The 23,006-nt window shown below is 42.7% G+C and overlaps 2 protein-coding genes across 8 annotated transcripts in view; one reads left to right on the top strand and one right to left on the bottom strand.

Annotated features, from left to right (window-relative positions):
• GCFC2 (GC-rich sequence DNA-binding factor 2) overlaps positions 1–8,755 on the bottom strand; it is a 236,024-nt gene extending 227,269 nt beyond the window's left edge. For all 3 annotated transcript variants that reach the window (XM_069236040.1, XM_069236043.1, XM_069236041.1), the window contains exon 1: positions 8,407–8,755. In XM_069236040.1, coding sequence (XP_069092141.1) covers positions 8,407–8,755 — 349 coding nt within the window. The remainder of the gene's footprint in view (positions 1–8,406) is intronic.
• A 55-nt stretch (positions 8,756–8,810) lies between these two features.
• Positions 8,811–23,006, top strand: part of LOC138296685 (piggyBac transposable element-derived protein 4-like) — a 43,649-nt gene continuing 29,453 nt past the window's right edge. For 4 of the 5 annotated variants that reach the window (XR_011203882.1, XR_011203883.1, XM_069236044.1 and 1 more), the window contains exons 1-3: positions 8,989–9,201; positions 9,599–9,664; positions 9,834–11,818. Coding sequence is in view for 3 of the 5 variants with exons in the window: in XM_069236044.1 (XP_069092145.1) it covers positions 10,026–11,810 (1,785 nt within the window). In the remaining 2 variants the exon portion in view is untranslated. Of the gene's footprint in view, positions 8,922–8,988; positions 9,202–9,598; positions 9,665–9,833; positions 11,819–23,006 lie in introns of those variants that run through there. The other variant, XM_069236045.1, reaches the window with a different exon arrangement.

The following is a 23,006-nucleotide window of genomic DNA, read 5'->3' as shown; positions in this document are numbered from 1 at the left end:
TTCCTATCCCTATTGGGGGAATCCTCCTTCTACAAGATGGAGGATTTCTAAAAGTCAGAGTCACCTCAGCTCAGGACACCTTAGGGGCTGTCCTGACTGGCCAGTGACTCCTCCTTGTTATTCTCATTATTTCCTCCGGCCTTGCCGCCAAAAGTGGGGGCCGTGGCCGGAGGGGGCGGGCAACTCCACTAGCTGGAGTGTCCTGCGGTGCTGGAACAAAGGGGTGAGCCTTTGAGGCTCACCGCCAGGTGTTACAGCTCCTGCCTGGGGGAGGTGTTAGCATCTCCACCCAGTGCAGGCTTTGTTACTGGCCTCAGAGTGACAAAGGCACTCTCCCCATGGGGCCAGCAACATGTCTCGGTTGTGGCAGGCTGCTGGAACCAGTCAGCCTACACAGATAGTCGGTTAAGGTTTCAGGGGGCACCTCTAAGCTGCCCTCTGGGGTGTATTTTACAATAAAATGTACACTGGCATCAGTGTGCATTTATTGTGCTGAGAAGTTTGATACCAAACTTCCCAGTTTTTAGTGTAGCCATTATGGTGCTGTGGAGTCCGTGTTTGACAGACTCCCAGACCATATACTCTTATGGCTACCCTGCACTTACAATGTCTAAGGTTTGGCTTAGACACTGTAGGGGCACAGTACTCATGCACTGGTGCCCTCACCTATGGTATAGTGCACCTTGCCTTAGGGCTGTAAGGCCTACTAGAGGGGTGACTTACCTATACTGCATAGGCAGTGTGAGGTTGGCATGGCACCCTGAGGGGAGTAGTACCATGTCGACTTACTCGTTTTGTTCTCACCAGCACACACAAGCTGGCAAGCAGTGCGTCTGTGCTGAGTGAGGGGTCCCCAGGGTGTCATAAGATATGCTGCAGCCCTTAGAGACCTTCCCTGGCATCAGGGCCCTTGGTACCAGGGGTACCAGTTACAAGGGACTTACCTGGATGCCAGGGTGTGCCAATTGTGGAATCAAAAGTACAGGTTAGGGAAAGAACACTGGTGCTGGGGCCTGGTTAGCAGGCCTCTGCACACTTTCAATTCAAAACATAGCATCAGCAAAGGCAAAAAGTCAGGGGGTAACCATGCCAAGGAGGCATTTCCTTACACTTATGTTCCCCTTAGAACGAGAACCATCAGGACATTTAGACTAATTGTAGACCTCAGGTATGTAAACAAATTTATATGAAAGCAATATATACTTTAAAATGACAATGCTGCAAGAATTGATCTCGCTCCTAGGATGGGAAGATGATACTGCCTCCCTAGATCTAAAAGACGACTACCTATACACATATGATTGAATCTCAGGTCCAAGTACCACCTCAGATTAGTTGTGGACAAACTACACTACCATTTCAGAGTGCTAGTTTTTAGGGTAAAGGCTGCACAAGGGTGTTCACAAATAGTATCTGGCAGCAGTGGCAGCACACCCGAGAAGACCAAGTGTAGGAACGTGCCCTTTTTGGCATGGTTATCCCCCCATTTTTTGCCCGAGATTGAAGCTGACTTGATTGAGACCGTGCTGGAATTCTGCTAACCATGCCCTAGCACCAATGTTCTTTCCCAAAAATGGTGCCAGTGTTCCCACCATTTACACACATGGCACACAGTTAAGTCCCTTGTACTATCCAAACTGGATTATGCCAATAGCCTCTACCATGGATCATCTCTATTTATTATGAAAAAACGGCAAATGTATTCAGAACTCCGCTGCCCGGCTACTACTACATGTAAAGCCACAAGCCCACATCTCCCCTGACTTGAGAGCACTACACTGGTTACCCGTTGCTAGAAGATCGACCTTCAAGCTGCTCTGTATCACCCACAAAGCTATACATGGAACAGGACCGTTTATCAGAAATAAAATAACCAAATACATTCAACAAAGAAAACTATGCTCAAGATTGGCACCCCACCTTAGAACACCACCATACAAGAAAATTCAAGCAGCCACACTATGGAATTCATTAACTCCAAATATAAGATCCACGGATAACTAGCTTGTCTTCAGAAGACTACTCAAGAGTTGGCTCTTTCCTTTATAACCACCATATTAAAACAGCAATGGGCTGCATATGCCTGTGTTGATAAATATTTTTAATCCGATTAGGTGTATATTTTAGAAATGTATAGTTCTTTAGGAAATATGTATCGCTATGTTATAACGATAAATTACACACATACTCTTTAAACCGGTTTTAAATAAATATATATTTACTCACAGTTAAATATATATATGTATATGTGTGTATGTATATACATATATGTGTATGTTATTCTATGCTTAGCATGTTCAGAGGTAATTGCACAGCTCCTAGATAAGATGTTATATTAAATACTTATGAATCCATGCTCTCGTTTTTATATCACACTGATCAAATGTTTTATTATCATAAGCATTTCCCCATTCAAAAATTGAGGCTCAATAATTAAGTGTACTTTTCTAATATTTATTTAACTTCAAGTATCACAAATCTTGAAAGTCTGTGTATATACAATACTACTTTTCTTCTCATATCATTACACCCATTATTATATTCCTTGAACATACATTCCCTTACTATGTATTTACATACCCATTTATTACTCTAGTCCTACTGTACTAGAGATACAATTTAATAAAAATAAAACCTATAAATAAAATTCTAATTATAAATAAGTAAATTCAAGTAAAAACATAATAATGAATAAATAAAATAAAAATAATGAATACAAAATGTGTGTGGTGTATATACACACACATATATATATATATATATATATATATATATAAATGAAATAAAAAAAAATAACAGAAACGTACTCTCTTGTAAGCTTTACTTTGTCTACCCATCACCATGTCATGTCTCTGTCAATCCATCCTCCATTCCCACTCAGACTCCTCCCAAACCCATTCTACTACTTTCCTCTCCAAAATAACCCTGTCTAAGCTCTTCCCTCCTCTTCCACATCTAGCTCACCTAAACCGGTTTACTACCATGATCTCCCAAACAATCCTACTAAATTCTCCCTCATTTATCTCACCTTTGACTCATTCAAAACCCATCCTGCTACTATGATCTCCCTAAACCCTTTCCACAGACTCTTCTCTCCTCCATCTCTCCTTTACTCATCCCAAGCCTCATCCTATTACTATAAACTCCCAATTAACTCTTCTGGATTCTTCCCTCCTCTACCCCTCCATTACTCTAGTCATTCCAACTAACAAACTCACATACCCTCTGCTCAAATTAACTCAATAATACTAAAACTCTACTCCTATTTCCCTATACTAATCCACTATTAACTCTTGGGTTCCGGAGTAGCGTGCCAGGGCGTGAGGTCACTACAACAAACCCAAGTCTTGGCCATGTCATTCTACGTACAAAATCTCAGCAGAACCCATGAGGAGTAATTAGCACAGAGACGACTTTGGCAGCAGCTGATATTACACATTGTGATACCACCAGAAACCATAAAAGGCATGTAGAGCATATGCGCGAGTATAATAATTCATGTTTGTGGTTTGTTATATCTGTTCTGACCTATTGGAGCCTTAGAGGGAAAACAACATCTTACCTCAGTATTGTAAGGCAAAGAGAAAAAAAAAAAATTCAGGGACTAAAAGGGAAGTCCTTTCGCTTTTTGGCTATGCTTCTTATTGCCGGTTGCCGCCTGCTTTCTTGAAACAGCAAGCATTTACACATCAAAAGCCTTAAAAGGGGGATGTATCTACAGCTGCAATTGAAACCCATCTCTTACACTTGTCGGAACATTAGCATTATCACTTTAAACAAACGGGCTCAAAACATAACGTTTATGATACGAAGAGACCTTTGTAAATATACCAATGAAGAACATTTTCATTTGTTTAAAAATGATCACTTATAAGTTGAACTATCAGGGTAGTGGGGTGTGCTGGGCTCTAGTGATCATCTGCAGACACGGTCTCTTGGATCCCCTCTGTAGCCCTATCTTCTACAGCCCGGTTTGGCAAATGAACGACAAGAGGTGGGGCGGGAGTGTGCCTCATGGCTGGGGGCTCATCTGCTGGTGCCCAAGACTAAGCTTCTGAGGTGGAGATGAAGGTGACGGAGGAAGCTCCTCCTGGCACAACTGAGGATTATAATGACACCAGTCTAAGCAGCGGCTTGAAAGGAGCGTACAGCTACCTTGAAAACAGTGGATGAATGATCGATTGCTGGAGTGGGAGATTGAAGCACAAACAGAGATTGGTTAACAAAGCAGGCATTGCAATGTCTGGTCAACAGAGTGGGAGTATAGTGTGGAACAGTGAAAGGAAGAAGGCATCAGTGGAGTGAACAGACAGAGGACCATTGAGGCCTGTTCACAACAGACTGGTTGACTGCCTGCCTTAATTTTTTTCACCATAGGCACAAAATATTAAATGTCAATATTCTGAGGTTGTACAATCAATCACTCACATAAGAATACTCCCCATGTTAGACAATGGGAAACAGAAAAAAAAAAAAGGAAAACTGAAAGAGTTGTTCTGCTTCCAGAATGCAACCGCAGACTGAAATAGATGACAGTGCAGGAAGCACAAACGCTGGAGGTCAGGGGGCAAGGTGTTCAGATGATGAATCTCTGCTTGTTTCCGGTCCAGGGCGGACCTGGCTTGGCAGTTCGGGTTGGACTGTTCCCATGAGGAACAGGGTCAAGACTGATTGGCATATAGTTGGGTCCAAACTGGGGTGGCCTGGTGAGCAAAAGAACGATGGATTAAACCCAGATCTTTGACTGGGGGTGAGTGTTTGCACAATTCAGCACTCCATCCATCATCTTTTTGTGTTGCTAAAGTTGCCCTAACTGGGAAGGGTATGCCCAGACGTGGGTCCCTTGCTCACTGTGCCACTGGATTCAAGCTAGCCTGGCTGATGAAGGGTGAAACCCTGAAACCGGTCCCAGGATGCTTGTTTCCGGTCCAGGGAGGACCTGGCTTGGCAGTTCGGGCTGGACTGTTCCCATGAGGAACAGGGTCAAGACTGATTTGGATATGGTTGGGTCCAAACTGGGGTGGCCTGGTGAGCAAAAGAACGATGGATTAAACCCAGATCTTTGACTGGGGGTGAGTGTTTGCACTGTTAAGCACTCCGTCCATCATCCTTTTGTGTTGCTGAATCTCTGCTTTCGACTGTAGTTAGAGATCTGCAGAACACGACGTCCAAATAGTAAATTACACCAGCAGTGCCAATTGTGGTAAGGGAGATTTCTGAAAACTGAAGGAGGACTACAAGGGATGACAGTGCAAATTGCCTGGGAGGGGTCCTCAGTGCATGGACTGGGAATGGCTAAAAAGGATCAGAATGAATTGGAGAACAAAGAGGTATCGCTGAGGAATCATATGGCAATCCAGAAGGATTTCATGGGGGGCACCATGAGGACTGATAATATTGGCTTGCTGAGAGTGGCTAGCAGCTTCCAATCAGAAGGATATCTCCTGGCCTTTATCCAGAGTTTCCTAAAGAAAAACAATTTTGAAGGACACAACCCTTGCATCTCTAAAAGGTCCTTAAGATTTACAGGATCCTCACCAGAGCTTCCAATAAAAATAAGGAGTTTGAAGGCACTGAGATGACTATGATGAGTAACCCATTATAACGAGAAGGGGTTCTGTGCAAGGCCAATAAAAGGAGGTCTGGATCCTCAATAAAGATCAAACCCTCATTACCTTTCGATTACAGCAATGCCACTAAGCGCAGAAAGATTCATGTGTTACAAAACAAAAAAAAACAAAAAAACAAAAAAAAAAACACGGGTTGGGTCTACTTGCTTATTGTGGCATCCCTCAGGCACCCAGAGAAATTGAGATCTACTACAAAGATAACTATTATGTTTTTTCACAGGCAGACATCACAAATGTTTTCCTCGATGTATGATAAAAAGACCAGACAGGGTTATCGGGACCTTGAAGCTGCTGAACCACAATCATTGTCTTAATTTTGTACCTGTGCAGTGTCAGGCATTTTAAAGATGTTCCTTAGCCGATGGGGATGCAATGGGGAGGTTTATCCCCTTCCCCTTCAGTTTCTGCTTGTGAGTTAAAAAAAAAAAAAATTCCCCAAATGGTACAAAGCTACCAACATACCGAGTTAGCTAGCACCACCTTGATTTCCTCTTTCGTTGCTGGTCTGCAGTCTAAGACTGATCTTGTGGGTTAAAAGGTTGATTTCCCCAAGTGGTGCAATACTACAAACATACAGTTACCTCCATGCATTCCTCCTCACACTGGCACAGTGGTATATTTAAAGTTGGTTACAATAGATAACTATCAGAGTGTCTGTATTGGAAGGCTGGTTGAGGTGTAGGAGTAGTAACTTTTTTGTTTTAATTTAAAAAATGTAATACTGAAAGCTAAACTAGCCCTTAATGCATAGAAAAGACATGTAACTTCATGATAGGCAAACTAACTTTCAAATGTTCTTTTCACACACACACACACACACAAATACATTTGCTGTTTTGTATAGTGCTCACGCAATCAACAGATCGCTCCAGAGATCTAATAAAAGGATAATAGAAGAACCCACTAAGGTCCCTAATGGTCACCATTAGGGAAAGAGCGTACGGGAGAACACATCTGACAATTACATGGCGAACTAACTCTACGTGTTACAAAAATCCCCTGATGAAGGGTTTATTGACCCGAAATGCATTAGGTCCAGTTAGCGATTGCGCACTGATGCAATAATACATTTGTAAATCCACACAGCGAAGAGTTAAAGGAACGGATGACTAATAATAAAAAGAACTATTGAAAAAATATTTTGGGGATTATTCATTAAGATTTGATTCTGTGAAACTCACTGAATTGTTTGAACCTACGGGTCTAAGTAAAGTGCGCCAGGAAGTTGGAGAGTGGTTCTGACAACCAACATGTAACTTGGTAGGTTTCAAAATATATACATTTCACATGCTACATCAATGACATTACTTTGATGAGATTCATACATAAAGGGCACTAGTATAGATAGGGACGCATAATCTGTTAAAGCCAGCTTTATTTTCCTTCAAGTCAAATAATTGTTTACAATTAGGACTCTCAGTTTTATGGCAATTTTGTAACACTTCTGCCTGCTTTTGTCCATATTTATTATGTTTTTAGAATAAATGGAGACGAAAGGTGGTATATTTCCACATTTATTTAATTGATAAACATTCGCGCATACTTTGATCTGTGTCACGTTTTAGCAAAAGAAGGAGCCAAATATAAAAGATACAACGCTGACAGGAAAATATAAACATTACATACAAATATATCTCAACTTATGTCTATATTTAAGGACATCTCATCCTGTGTATTTTTTTTAATCCCCATGCTATATGCTCAGCAGTTGGTCTGGACATATCGAAAGACAGCATGGAAAGTCCCGCCAAGAATGCACAATTTTCAGTATTTTTCTGCTTCAAAAAATGCATACAGTCATGAAACACATTGTTTATCGTCATATCTCTAAAAATCAATCAAAAAGGAAAACTAGGGGCCTTATTATAATGTGCCAAAAACCCCACATGGGCACCTAGACACAGCTTCAGTACTGACCCGTTACAGGACAGCAATTGCTCACTCAGTTATTATTTAGGACTTGACTTATGATTTCCTGGATCAAAGTAGACAGCTTGCATGCCTGATGCTGGTTTGTTGTGCTATACCAAATAAAGCATTGTTTATGCATGATTAATTAATTCTTTACTTTTTTCCATACGAAATTAAGCCCATGGTCAGCAAGTTCTGCAGGCCGCACAAGTCATCTGGCCTTAAATGTCACTCATCAAGCCTGGTATGGCTGTGAAATTTGGTGACCCGAGCTCCAACTGCCTGGATTTAGGCCGTGAAACAAGTGGACGAAGTAAAGCAATAAGTGATCAGTACTTTGAAACCTCATCTGGTGTGACAACAACTCTTATCCCAATTGACACGCAATGAGCACACTGTGACATGCCTTCAGGCAATAGTATAAAAATGCAAATTAAAACCATTTCTGTAGCTCTATGAGAAGCAGCGGGTAGCAAAAAGACGCTTGTGTTGCATTTCTAAGAACAGGATGATTCTGAAACTGATCACCCTCCACAGCTCTGGTATTCTCGTTGACCAGGTGGAAATATTCCTACCACGAGCACAAGTCTCATCATTCCCTCGTCAATGCACTAGTAGCTCATCCAGCCTGGGACTTATCTTTGGATTCTGAAGCTTACAGACCTGCTAAAGCATCAGAGCCAGAGCTCTCAATACCAGAGCTCGTTCATATAAGATATCGGAGAATTTTGACAGCTCTGCAGTAGAGACTCAAAGGAGGTCTCCCTATTGGTCAGAACACAGCGCCACTTAAGTGTCAATGGTTAGAGGCACAGCCACAAGAATTCATTCAACCAAAGCTTTCTCTGCAAGGAGAGGCGGATACCTTCCGTCTGCGCTCCAAAGCTCAGCAGACTCTTCCTCTGCTCCACAGGCTCAGAGTCCCGACCAGTCACCCGAGGACTCTTCCCGCCCGAAGCACCGAGCTCGGCCTCGAGAGGGGGCTCTGTGCGCTGCAGCCTCCTCCCTGGCCAGTCATTCTGGGCGCGGGGCCTCGAGCTGCAGGAGAGCCCCCTGCCCCGGGGAGCCCCAGACCTGCCGCTCGCCGCCTGCCTCTCCGCATCAGCTGAAGATGCCGGTGCGCCCGGCTCGTCCTCCGAGCTGCTGCTGCTGCTGCCGCCGCTGCTCGACTCGGCTTTTCTCGCACGGAAATTCCGCGCTCCCTTTTTGAACATCTCACACTTTTGCGGCCGATGCCAAGAGCGCAGACTCCGTCCCGGGGCACTTCCGGCTCCAGGGGCGACGCACGCACCGGTCAATAACACGGAAGACACACGTGCACGAGCGGCCGTAAACACAGAAGGAAGACTACCCTACGGCGCGCCGCTACCTTTGAACGAGGTGCCTCCATTATTATAATACATAAATCTGACAGTGTTTAGGTTTCTGGGGACCATAATATAATATATTGTTGGTGTTGTATACTTTAGTGTCCTTTCCAGTAATTATACACAGAGAATTGGTTGCATTGATACTAGGGGACATGGACGTAACAGTTACGTTGTGGCCCGCCCTCCCAGCGCACGGATCCGCCCCCTTTGACGTCAGCGCGCTGACATCTATAGACGGCGCCAGACACGCCGGAGGCTATTTGCTTCTACCGCGCTAGGGATAAAATAAAGTAAGCTTTTCTTTCGGGAGTAAAGGTGGGTGTTTTGTCCAAAAGAGGGAGGGGTTGTGAAAAGGCTTTATCTTTCTTTTCCTACCTTCTTCAATGTCTCTTCAGTATTCCTGGTACCCAATCTAGCAGCCGGAATGCCCATTAAACCCCAGCGATTTATCTTTAAGTACATTTAAGTGTAGGGCAGTTGTCTCTTGGGCAGGGGTCGATTCCTTTTGGGGTGGGGGGCAATCATTTTGGCCATTTCCGAAGGCTTTTGTGGCAGCTAGGCCTCCTTATCTCACACACATTTGCCCCAAAACCACTAGACCCTAGGTACAATTTCTAAATGTTTGGTGGCAGGGTGTCTGGCGAAGTATTTGTGATTATAATGTTTTATTTTTCCTTATTGTTCTAGTTCAAAGCTGTGACTCCTTGTCATTTTGGCAGTGGTTGACCTGCAGCTTGCGTAGTTGTGTGTTTGGTAAGAAAAACTACTTACTCCAAATTATTACTGCTGCTGTGCATGAATGGGTTTTTTGTAAGTGGTGTACTAAATGCAGGATTGTGTGTGAAATTGCCCTTAGAATTGTGCATGATAATATTGATGGTGTTCTATGTGTAATTTTCTCTTCTTTGTTTTTTTTTTCTAGTGGGATATCGTTTGTGCTTGCTGTGTCTGTGCAGAGTAGTTGCTGGCGAGTCTAGCTTTTTCAGGCAAGTGAGTGGTATCGTTTTTGAGTAAATAGGTCTTTGTGATAAAATCACACTTAATTTAGTACTTATTTTACACAGTGTTGGTTGTTATTGGCGCATTTGTCAAGTTACTTTTACTAGGAAGGATCATGGCTAGCCGCAGGATGACCACTCAGCAGGTTCTTGGTATGCCTTTTGATTCATCTTCTGGCCATGATTATGAGACTGACTCTGCATCTGAGGCAGAGGAGAAAGTGCAAGATTCTGGCAGTGAATTTTCTGTCCGAGAGGAATCATCTGATGATGAAGCCACTCTCAGTGCGGATGAAGTCCCTGTTTTAGAGGAGGACACGGATGTGCAGCAGCCTGGGGCTGCAAGGCTTCCTGTTGGAAGACCTGAACTCTGGGTTACCCCAAACATGGAGCAGCCGGCTTTGCCTGCCTTTACTGGTCTCCCAGGGTGTAGAGTGAAGACAGAAAACTTTTTGCCTATCAGTTTCTTTCAGTTGTTTATGGACGATGTATTTTTGGAAAAGATTGTTGAGCAGACTAATTTGTATGCTGAACAGTATTTGAGGGACAACCGTGCCAGTCTTAGGCCACACTCTAGAGCTACCCGGTGGATTCCCACAAACCTGGAAGAGCTAAAGAAGTTCTTGGGTTTAACTTTTTTGATGGGCCTGATAAGGAAGCCATCACTGTCTTCATATTGGTCTACTAGCCCCTTGATGACAACAGCTATATTCTCTGCAACCATGAGTCGTAATCGGTATTTGCTTCTTCTTCGGATGCTGCATTTTGTTGATAATACTTTAGTGTTGCCACGAGATCACCCTGATTCTGACCGTCTTTTTAAGATTCGGCCTATCCTTAATCACTTTGTAGCTCGGTTTTCAGAGATCTATGTTCCAGGGAAAGAAATAGCTGTGGACGAGTCTTTGCTCATGTTCAAGGGCCGTTTGGTTTTTAGGCACTGCGTTCCTAGCAAGAGGACACGTTGTGGTATTAAGATGTATTTGCTGTCTGAGAGTACTACAGGATACGTTTATAATTTCCGTGTCTATACTGGTAGGGAGTCTAGCATTGACCCCCCTGGTTGTCCATCCACTTTTGAAGTTGGTGAGAAAATTGTGTGGGAACTTGGTAGACAACTGTTTAACAAAGGTCACCATTTGTACCTAGATAACTTCTACACTGGAGTGCAGTTGTTGAGGGAATTGTTCAAAGTGAACACTGTTGCTTGCGGCACAATCCGCTCTAACCGGGAAGGCTATCCAAGGGAGCTTGTATATAAAAAACTTAAGAGGGAACAGTGCAGTGCCTTGCGCAATAATGAGTTGCTAGCTGTGAAATTTGCAGACAGGAGGGATGTCTACATGCTGACTACCATCCATGATGAGCGTACTTCCCCTGTGACTGTTCAGGGTCAGGTTGCTGAAGTGTGCACACCTGCATGCATTTTAGACTACAATAAGCACATGGGTGATGTAGATAGGGTAGATCAGAGGTTGGAACCTTATACTGCTGTCCGTAAGGCTTACGTTTGGTATAAAAAGTTGGGTATACATCTCTTTCATTTAGCAATGTTTAATGCTTTTATTGTGTTCAAGAGTTGTTCCCCTGAGTCAAAGATGACATTTGTTAAGTTTCAGGAGTCTGTGATAGAGAGCCTTATTTTAGTGGAACAGGCAAGAGTTGCTAGAGAAGCAGTGGTGGAGGATGTGGCTAGATTGAAAGATCAGCACTTTCCTGATCACATTCCTCCCACACCCAAAAAATACTTTCCCGCTAAGAAGTGTAGAGTCTGTGCCAGAAGAGGTATCCGGAGGGAGACTCGTATGTACTGCCCTATGTGTCCTTCTAAGCCTGGGTTGTGTCTGGCCAGCTGTTTCAGAAGTTACCACACCCAAAAGAATTATTGGGAACTACGATGAACGTAAAAGTAAGCTGCTTGTTCTGTATTGTTTTATGTTTTGTTGAGGTTCACAGTTGGCATTGTTTGTCTTTAGTTAAAGCTAATAACCGTGCACTTAATTTTTGTGAAACTCTCTTGTTAATAAAATTTGATCTATTAAACCATTACTCATCCTCGTGCCAAATCCAACCAGTATGTGTAGTATAATTAAAAAAACTTGCTCCGCTGTAATCGGGCGTCGAAGCACAACCGTGACATGCTAGGTGTCTCGAGTGGGACCCCAATGATGAAGCATGCCACCAACTAAGTTGGTGGGTGAGGGGTCTTTTTAACAAAACATATGCACATTTTTTTTTCCCAATTTCAGTGTTTAGAACATCACAAAAGTAAGTCGTAGTAGCATACTCGCTTCTTATCTAGGAAAAATTTACCATAAGTTTGAAAACTAGGCACCTGGTGGAGTAAAGGACTACAAGTCCCAGAATTCAAAGAGAAAACCCAGACTGGAGCAGCACATCACGCATGGACCTGGGAATCTTGGCGGTGCTGCAAAAGACTACCAATCACATAAGTGTGTGTGTGTGTATATGTATGTATGTGTATATGTATATGTATATATATATTAGTGCAACCAAAGAATTAACCACACTGCACAGGGTCCTGTATATCACTTTTATTCCAAGCAGTCAGTAACTGCCAGTGGTTACTGACTGCTTGGAATAAGTGATATACAGGACCTTGTGGAGTACGGTGAATTCTTTGCATGATAAATATTCTGAGGGTGGTTCCCTCCTGCACCGGCAACAAGTGCGCCACAGAGAACTGCATCAGACCCTTTGTTTGTGTATATGTATATATATATATATATATATATATATGTGTGTGTGTGTGTGTGTGTATATATATATATATATATATATATATATGTGTGTGTGTATATATGTATGTGTATATATATATATATATACATTCACACACAGAGGGAGAGAGAGAGACGTTCACTTACGTCCTCTATTCCAGGCAGAGGCAAAGCACTAGGGAAAAACAAGGGGCGATGGAAGATAAAGGCAGAAACTGCAAGAGTGAAAGAGCAACAGAGAAGGAAAGGAAAATACTTATTGTGATGGCCACTAGACCACGTGGGATGAGGCGCAGAGACTAGCCTTTGGTTGGAGGAGGGTCTCGAACTGAGAGTCTGGAGACTCTTAGTTCGTCCCAGGCAAGAGGCAGCAGCTTCCAGGGGAGCTGGGCAAGGCAGCAGACGCTGACCAGGAGGTCAGTGTAGTTGCACTCTGCGCTGACTATATGGTTACATGACCATGTTTCTTCCAAATGCAATTTTTGTGGTGTCCTCTAAGGGCTATTTTGAGCATTACAGTCAAGATACTACGAAAATCGCTGCACTTGGGAACTCGCCTCATAATGCTTTGTGGGGCATTCCTTTTACAAAACATTTGTGCTCATAACTCACCTTGTGGTGGTTCCTTGGACAATGTGACCACCATCAAAACGTTCAGCACAAAACACTCTGTCTAGGTTCTCTCTGGGTCCCCATACTAGGATTGGGATCCTAAAATAATAACCTCTCCCAACATTCAGTGTCTTTTTAAGGCCACTCCTGGCTGGAACTTGTTTTTACAGCTGGGAGTAGTTTTCTTTTTTGTGATATTACTCTAATAGGCCTGCAAATGTGTAAGGCACTATGGCCTCTAAGGGCTATCTTTATGGTTACTCTGCATTACATTCTGCCATTCTTTCTTCATTTGTAAGAAACCTGTTTTCTTACAAATGCAATTTGTGGTGCCTTTTAGGCTCTGTTCTGAGCATTGCAGTTAAGATGCCACAATATTCGCTGCACTCTGAAACTCGCCCAATAATGCTTTGTGGGGGCATTCCTTCTACAAAACATTTTTTCTCATAACTCAGTGTGGTGGTCCTAGGACAGTGGGACTACCATCAAAACGTTCAGCACCCATAAGGTTATCTCTGGGTCCCCACACTAATAACCTCTCCCACCATTGAGTGTCTTTTTAAGCTGTTTCATGGCTGCAACCTATGTTTTACAGTTGGGAGTCATTTGTGTTTCAAGGGCCTTGTTCGTAATATTATTGTAGTAGCCCTGCTAGGCATGAAAACGTGTCGTACTATGCTCTCTAGGGGCTGAATATATGGTTAGACTGTATTGCTTTCTGCCATTCTCTTCATGTGGTTATGCCCTTTAGGGGCTGACTATATGGTTACATGTCTAAGGTGGCTGAATTGGCCAGGAGCAGTCAGTCAAAACACTACTAGCTGGTAAAGTTTCTCTCTGGGTGCAGTTATTAATCAATCCCTCACTGGCATCAGTGAGGGTGTATCAAGCTGTGATCTTTGAAACCAAACTTCCCTATATTCAGAGAGGCCATCATGTAGCTGGGTAACTGGTAGTGACAAGTGTCCAGTACATGCATTTAAAATGGTTTCCCTGGTCACTTACTGTGTCTGGGCATCGGCAAAGACATAGCAGGGGCATATCTGCTCATGTACATATGCCCTCACGTGTGGTATAATGCACACTGCCGTAGGGCTGTAAGGCCTGCTAATGGGGTGAATTGCATGCAATGATTTTGGGGACATGGGACACAGGCTGTGTGCCATGTCGTGTTTTTACTTTAGTCTGCACCAAGACACACAGCATGCAATGGCAGCCTGTCATGTGCTTGGTAAGGTGTCACGTAGGGTGGCACAATTCGTGCTGCTGCCTTTAGGGACCCTCCTTAGTACCCTGGGTGCCAGAGGTACCATTTACTACAGTGGGCGGTAAAGGTTTTGCCAATTGCGAAAAACAATTGAGCAGGTTGGGGAAAGGGAGCTGGCACTGGGGTCCTGGTTAGCAGGAAACCAGTGCACTTCCAGTTAGAATTACACCAGAAACCAGGCAAAAAGTGGGATGGTAGGGGATGACCATGTCAAAAGAGGCACTTTCTTACATCGATATTTACAATTTTGTTCAATTAATGTGATCCTCTCTCAGTCTGGGAGATACATGACAGTTGCAACACAGGACCAGCCTGCAGGAGCTTCCCTGGCATTGCCACATCTGCTGCTTAGTTATATATTGCTTGCCTGTGATGCCCCTAGCCCATTGTTATCACAGTGTTCCCACTGTTGAGCGAGTAAGAGCTGCATACTTAAGGGTTGGCTGCCAAGCCTAAAATTTGGACATGGCATCTAAAGGATCCTTTCTCCTATCCTCAGTCATAGGGGGAAGAGAGAAATGTTATGGAAGGTCAGCTCTGTTTCTAAACAGATTAATGCTAAGGAGAAGTCTTATCAATAGGAATATTTCCTGCAAAACCTATCTTCTACCAGAAAATTAGTTGTCATTATTATTATTATATTATATATATATATATATATATATATATATATTTTTTTTTTTTTTTTTTTTAGGATTCTAACCCACGCAAACGTGTGGTATGCGTCATCATTGAGTCCTGTTTTTGGTACAGCTATTGTTGCCCGTCAGACTAATGCCCCACTTTTAGAAGGAGCACTAGTAGTCCTACGAATTTATGAGGGGTCTGTGTTTTTTTTTTTTTTTTTTTTTTTGTGCAAAGTTAAAATAGCCTTCAGGTGTCCCCAAATAACTTTGCTAGTAGGGCACCTTTGGCTGTTTACAAACCAATTTGGGGGAGGGGGCACCAAAGCAGGCAGTGATGCATGTGGGTAACAACAAAGATGGATTCTCTCTTCATCCACAGTGGGATTGCTTCGTCCACAAAGAAGCTGCCTAAAATTTGACTGAATCATGAACAATGGGTATACTGTCTAAGCACACACAAAAAGGGCCTGAATGATGACATTCCGTGGCTGATGATAGGCCGATGATACCTGAAGTACTACTTTGATAGAATATCAATTCTATGGATTATGACTCAAACAACCTGAAAATCCAGGAATCCCACCACATTTTGTTATGTAACAAATTGATATATATCATGTCCCACGCTGTCTGTCAATTTGTATATATGTCATGAAGATTCTCAGGTATTCCTGTAGTGAAAAATACCTAATGAAGTGAGCTTAAAAGAGGCCTCTGAGTCATAAAACATCCTAATTGATAGGATATGGGTGTGGCAACTACGCAAAGTTTTTATTTCCCCCACTGGCAGGTGGGTGCAAACATGATTTAAAAAAAGTAATCTTGGAGCATGGGGCTTTCCCAAGTGAATGTCACAGCATGAATAGTCTCTTGATCACTAAGAATGCTTTACCTCATGTTTTGAACACCGAGTGTACAGTGGATCACACTAAACAATTTCACATAATGTGATTTGAATTGCATTCTGTCTCATTATTTGTTACCTATTTCCACTTAACCTGGATACACAGACCTCTAGGTATAATATGAAGCAGGGAAATGATGGTGAAGTAACAAGTAATTGTATGCTTAGAATATGCGTGAGGGGTGCACCCATAATACCATAGGAAGAGTGAACATTACAGTGTTTAAGGGGATCTGCATGGTCCTGACGATAGCCAGATAACTTCTTGGGCTAAAAATAACCAACTAAAATATGTTTATCTGGAGAAGTTAGAGCCAATATAACCTCCCCACACATCTTGCCCTATTTTAAAACAGCCAAAAGTGCCCTACTTGTAAAAGTATATTGGCACAACTGAAGGCTATTTTTTTTTTTTTTCTTTGTGTAAATATACTCTTAAAAGTCCCTAGGACTACCATCCTAGTGTTCCCTCCAAAAGTTGAGTTGAGCCAGTCTGGCAACAATAGCAGTGTCAAACGCAGGAGTCCGTGATGAAGTATTCCACATATTTTTATGGGTGAGAGTGCTTTTAAAAATAAGGACTATTTTCCTGATAGGTGATATACCATTTCCCCTAGACTAGTATGTGTAGTATTTGGAGGAAGATTTCTCATCTTACTATTTGGATGATGTCCTTACAGAGGCCATTGACAACACAGTACAACAGTCTGTATATAAAGCATTGTTCTCAGCATTGAAGCATTTACTGGACAGCATAAGCTGTGCCCCCAAAAGATGGTATCGTCCTCAAACGTCAGCCTCCATCTAGGAAGGCTTCGGGCAGCTGTGCAAAGAAAAAAAAAAACGCATATCTGAATGTTGCTCTTCGAAGTCATGGACAAAATGACAGATCATTTCCAATCGGACCATGAACATAACCCCCTGGGGGCACCAGTCAGGGGTCTCCCCAATTCAAAAGCATGCAAGGAGTAAACGTAATTTGGGGAAGACTTGGATGCCTCCAATATGTCAGACACCTGGAGATCCTGGTACCTACTCATTAAAGGTAAATATAGGCTAGTTCAAAGCATGGAAGGCTGTGATCAATATTCTCAGCCTTGGGGCTCAACTCAATCAGACTTATTCTTCTTTGATCCAGAAGACATCATACATCCGATGGCAATAGATTGAGTCCCGGCTCCAGCCAAAATGGCATATGTCCAGTACCATCTCAGAAAGGCTTTTGATGAAGAAGTTTGAAATAGGTTTAGATTGTAATGTCCAAGGGCTTTTCTGACTGAGCTGGCCACTTCTGAAGCAGGCCGGTGGGGGCAGGACATATTTTCAGAGACCCTTTTGTTAATGACCTAGGCAAATTTGTGAACACGTTTACTGCACTCGCCAAGGCAGCGTTACCTTTAACAAAGATGCTTACCTCCGTCTCTTTTAGCAAAGCTGAATAAGGCTGGGGTTGCTTGGCGGGCCAAATTATTTTTCAAAGTACTCAGAGTGCTGTTTACATGCAGAAGAAGTAGGTGCCATGGCTGATCTTAGGGGACCACCTTCCCATCCAGAACCATAGGAGGGTGTACCAGACAGAGGCTGTGGCAGAAGTACATCAAACTAAAGCACAAGCCATGTATATAGTTGTAGGAAACCATGATTTGTTTTACCCATGTAAAATTGGAGGGCAGATTAGAAATGTTCATGGTCGGCTCATTCTTACCCAGGATTCCTGGGTCCCTGGAAGGGTACAGGGGTTTCATTATGAATTTTACAGGACTTTACTGCAAACATCTCCACCCAGGCCCCTGCTTTTTACTTTCTAGAATAGGTTTTTATAGACAGGATGCCCAGGGCTATTCCCGTGCAACCTACTTGTCCACACCACAGGGGTTTTGAAGCAACATTGTTTGGTACAAAAGAAGGGTGGAGGCTTCAGTTTGGTTCTGCACCTTCGAGCGTCCCATGGTTGGATTCTTTATCACCATTTCAGGATACTAGGCATCCATCTTTTGAGAGACTGAAGATTGGATGGTCCACCTGGTCTCAAAGATGCATCATTTGTGATTCTGATATTCTGACCACACTGTAGAAGACTACAAATTCAGTATCAGGACCAAATATACAAATACATGGGTCTTCCATGTGGTCGTCAGCTCCATGGTGCTTTACTAAAGAGAGTAAGCTAGTGATGGACTGCCAAAGGTGTGTTCATCATTATTTACATGGACAAAACCATTCTTACTTCACAAGATCCTAAAAACTCCTCTTCAGTGGACAGTGTGTCTGAGACAAGAGCCATGTTTAATCATCAGCGCAGCGAAACAGGCTCTCGACCCAATAGTAAGACTTTCTGGGGTATTGATTAGATACAATAACAGCTTGCCTGCACCGGCTAACTAAAGTAAAAGCCACAAAGAAGGAACTGATGACTGTATTAAGCAGAGATCGTTTTGTTGGCCCGAATGATTAGTCTAGTGGCATCATAAAGTCAAATGCCTGTTCCAGGACCTCTCTCTTGTAGGGTCCAAAAGAAGCTGAAACTCCAACATGTTTGAAAGGGGTTAACTTACTGAGACTCAATTGCCCAGTTAGAAAAAAACAGAAGAGAACTACTGTGGTGGCAGGACCACAAGGAAGCCTGGAATGCATTACCATCTTTGGATCCCACCTTGATGTCACCATTGAATCATGCCAGGAAATGGGGCTTGTGTGCCAAATGTGGCATCTCTTCTACAGGATGGCGTTGATTGTGCAAAGAGCAAGAACTGCTCATTAACTGCTTGGAAATTCAGGTCAGGTCATTTTCCATCAAATCGAGGTCACTGCAAAAGATACATTGTTGCATCATCTTGAGGATGGACAATCTCATCTGTTCTTTATATGACCAAACAGGGAAGCACGTGGTCTTGAATTCTGATCAAAATAGTGAGACGTCTGGCATATCTACCTACAGCCTCAGTTGTCAGTTACCGCAGATTATCTAGGTCAGAAAAATGTAGTACTTTATGCCAGGGATTGATGGCTGAATGATCAGACCCTCTGCTTGTTGAGGAGGATTAGGGCTGTTGGTGAAATAGAACTGTTTGCATTTTGCCTGAACAGACTGATCCTTTTGTTCTTCAGTTGGAGGCCAGACTTGGAAGCCCAGGCAACAGATGTCTTTCTGCAGAATTGGAGTGGAAACCAACAACATGCCTTTCCTCCGTTCATGATGATTCTGAGGGTTGCATGACAAATAGAAGGCAAATGGCAGATCCTGGGCTGTTCCCATCCGCTAGCGGCCATGGGCCAGCTTCCTTATTCCTTGGTAAATTTCCAGGGTTGCTAGCAAATTACAGGATTTTAAAGCATGCTGCATTCCACACCAAAATGCTTGGTAAACTCGTAAACAATACTCTTAATCTTCCAAGAGATTGGTACATTGGTGTATCGAACGGGGTGTAGATTCCATTGGGGTAGATGTGTCCAAAATCATAATTTCTTGTCTGAACTAGTGACGGGCGGGTTGGCCAACAGTCCTGTGTATGCTTTCATGTCAGATATTTCAGATGGTCACGTTCCAGTAATTAATAAGCCAATTGGTGAACATCCATTGAGCTGTAAACTGATAAGTCTTTAGAATGCCAAAATATCCAGAGCCCATATACACTACACTGAGATGTCAATATAGTCCTGAGGTTTTTGGGAAGGTGGCCAACAAATGCAACAGCTATTACAAATTGCAGCAGTGGATACGTCCCCTTTCACCATCCCACCCACAGTATGTAGTCATATTCACAACGTGCAATCTTTATATCTGACTAATACATGCTTATGTTGAACCTGAATTGCCTTATTGCTAGCCACTATACAAATTGCTTATTATGTACTGAGAGCAGCCCTGAGGAAGTGGAGGTAGACAAAACATGTGTTGTATGTGCATGTGGATCAGATATCACAATGGAAAGAATCTGTTTTTCAGTGTATTTTCCATTGTCTGTCTGAACCATTTCTGTATTGAGTCTGTTCGATGTTTTCCCATTGAATTGGATCTACGATATTGTATCAGATCTCTATATTTTAAACTGAGTCATGTGTATACAACCAACAATGAATTAACATTGTAATAAATTAGTAATATCTTTTTGGAACACAATGTTGTTTGACTTGCCTATTTGGAGTCTCCAGATCAATATAAAACAAATGCAACAACTGTCAGCTATATTTACAATACGTTTGTGTTTGGAGTCCTGTAGGAGGGCATCTGATGTAAAAGTCGTAGATTTTAGAAGAATTTTCAACAGAAGATGTTCCTTTTAATATTTCTATAAGAACTATTGGTAACTAAATGTAATATATATTGTTTGCTGAATAATCCAAAGTTATGTGTAGTATGTTACCTAAAAGCATATGAGGAGTGCACTAGAGAGTCCTCACCTCTATGTCCTTGAAGTGGAAATTTTTAGTTGTGACTTACAAAACTTTACATTGCTTAACTGATAGCACTCACCAACGTAGAAAAGGCAAACAGTAATGGACTTAGAGAAATTAAATGCAGTTGTTACACACAACATCATCTATATTAACTAAATTGATTTTTCAATTCCTAATTCTTTCTGCACTGGAATGTCTGCAAATGTTCCCCTCTCTGTTCAGGCAATCTGATGTGAAAACTGAGAGGTGCTAAATTTATTGGTACACATTATGAGCAAGCATTGGAAAAGCCAAGCAGTCTCACCTTGTTGACCTTTTTCCTCTGCCGATGTTTTTTGATGGTTGGCAAAAGAGGCCCAATGTTCAATCACTAGGCAAAAGCATGCTTGATATATTTACACATATGCTTTGTCAGGCATGCGTGCACCTAAGGTCTACCAAAGTGCAATTTTCCTTTTATTTACCAAACCATGATGACTGATGCCGCTTGAATTTGTAAATAAAGAAAAGACTGAAAAGTTACTTGCACAAAAGCACTTCTTGCAATGCTGAGTAGCCCAGCAGAAGATGGCAGCTGCCAGGCACTCCAAAAAAGCCAAATAAAAAAATTATTCAGATGACTGCAGGAGGCAGATTATAGCAATGGGGGAGGGGTGGGGAGAATCCGTGGGCAGTGCATGGGGGCAAGAAAGCTTGATGGTGAACCTCGGGGAGAAAAAAGATTGAAAAAATGCTGAGAATAAGAGATGTGAAAAGGAAGGTGTTTGGCTGGGGAATCAGCACATAAAGGAGAGACCGAGAAAACACATGCACTCTCGTGGAGTGCTAAAATAAAAACAGTTCTATGAATGTGAGTAGTAGGACACAAGTTACCCCATCACGAGGCTAGTAAAGAAGCTGCGGTCCAGGGAAGGAACAAATACAGTAAGAGGCAGGAAAGCAGTCAAACAAAGAGCAAGCAAATGAGTAACAAGCAAGCCAACCAATAGTAAGCAGGGGGTTGCTTCTAAGCCTCCTATACGTTTTTGGTATAGTCCTCAATAGGTCATTTACAGACCACAAAAAGCCGTCCTGTAAAGCGAATCTTAAACCTGGGATTGTCTTTGTGAATGTGGGACGCCTGATCAACCTAGGAAGAGCTTTCATGGTCTTAAAAGGTGTAAAAGTCACCATATGCGGGTCTGCTACTAGGATTCTAGTTGGCATGTCTCAGTGCGCCCATGCCAGAATTAGTGATAGGCATGTACCGGGGAGGTCCAGGGGAAGCATGCAATGCATGACTTGACACCCGATTCAGGCATTAGATACCAATTTTTTTTGTAATCAAAAAGTGCTTTATTTTAGGTTTCTCCCATCAAAAATCACCCCTGCTTCAGTGCAACTCAATGGGAAAAGTACAGTCCCCCAATTTCTTACAAATTCATTCATGTTTCCAAATGGTGACATGTAAGATGCACACACAACAACATTATCTTCCCTTGCTTTATTACAGTCATGAGAATTAGTCTATTACTGTGGTCCGCCTTTCTGGGCATCTGATGTTGCAGTGTTGCTGAGAAACGCGTGCTCCGATCCATGTGTATGATAGAGGGCTAAAATCATTTGAAGAAGAGTCCCTTTTTAGTGGGTCCTCAAACTCGGAACATTCGCTAGCAGATAACAGACGGGGGTCTCGGTTTAGCATTTGGCAGAAAGTTTTTTTTTTTTTGGCGAGTGTCTTGGTCCAAAATAGAGCCTTCGGTATCTCACTTTATGGTTCTGGGCTAAGGACCAGTCAACCTATTGTGAGATCGCCTTTGAGTGCTAAGTTCCATGCACACAGACACAATGTCCCTGGTCTTCTCAGCATATGTGCCCATCCTCCCCTTCATACCCTGCGGTTGTATTTCCACGTTTGTGGTGCGCTTGGATTTCTTGGCTTAAAGGACTTATTTCTTTGTCTTCTTCCAAAATATCTGTTTAGCAGGAGACCTCTTGTGGTGGCATGTGAAGTATCCCTGTAATAGCCTAGCGTTCAGCAGAGTTTCTGAGATACAGATTTTTCGTGTAGCTTGGCAGTCAGCATGGTTTTGCTCCAAATTTTCAATAAAATATTCCGTGTCTTTGGCAGGAGGCAAGAAATGCGTGATTTTCTTACGATAAGCACAAGATAATTCTCCAAGACGTTGAATAATGTTCCCTTGAGTGGAGAGTTATTGTTAGGCTTGATTTCTTCAGGTAAGCCTAACATCAAAACGATTGTCAGTGGCAGGACTTCATATAAGAGCAGTTACAGGGCACAGCCATGAGTTTCATAAAGTGAGAATATTTGTCATTGGCAAACGGGAAATACTGTCCCTTGCAAATGGGCCCAAAAAGTGGATGGCAAGTTCTTCCCTGATGTGTTGCAGAAGAGGAGATCTCTCTAGAAGTTGAAGGGTGTGAAGTTTACTCAAATTCTGAAAACAGTTACAAGAGCTTAGCATTTTCTTCAGCATTTCCTCCAGGGATGCCATCGTACTCCTGTGTTGCCTAGGAGCCATTAGTCCTTTGTGTCCTTCACGGGTGAG

Source organism: Pleurodeles waltl, chromosome 5, assembly GCF_031143425.1.
Source record: "Pleurodeles waltl isolate 20211129_DDA chromosome 5, aPleWal1.hap1.20221129, whole genome shotgun sequence".
Classification (NCBI taxonomy): domain Eukaryota; kingdom Metazoa; phylum Chordata; class Amphibia; order Caudata; family Salamandridae; genus Pleurodeles; species Pleurodeles waltl.
The sequence above is the reverse complement of the archived record's forward strand: the minus strand, read 5'-3'. Positions and strand labels throughout refer to the sequence as shown.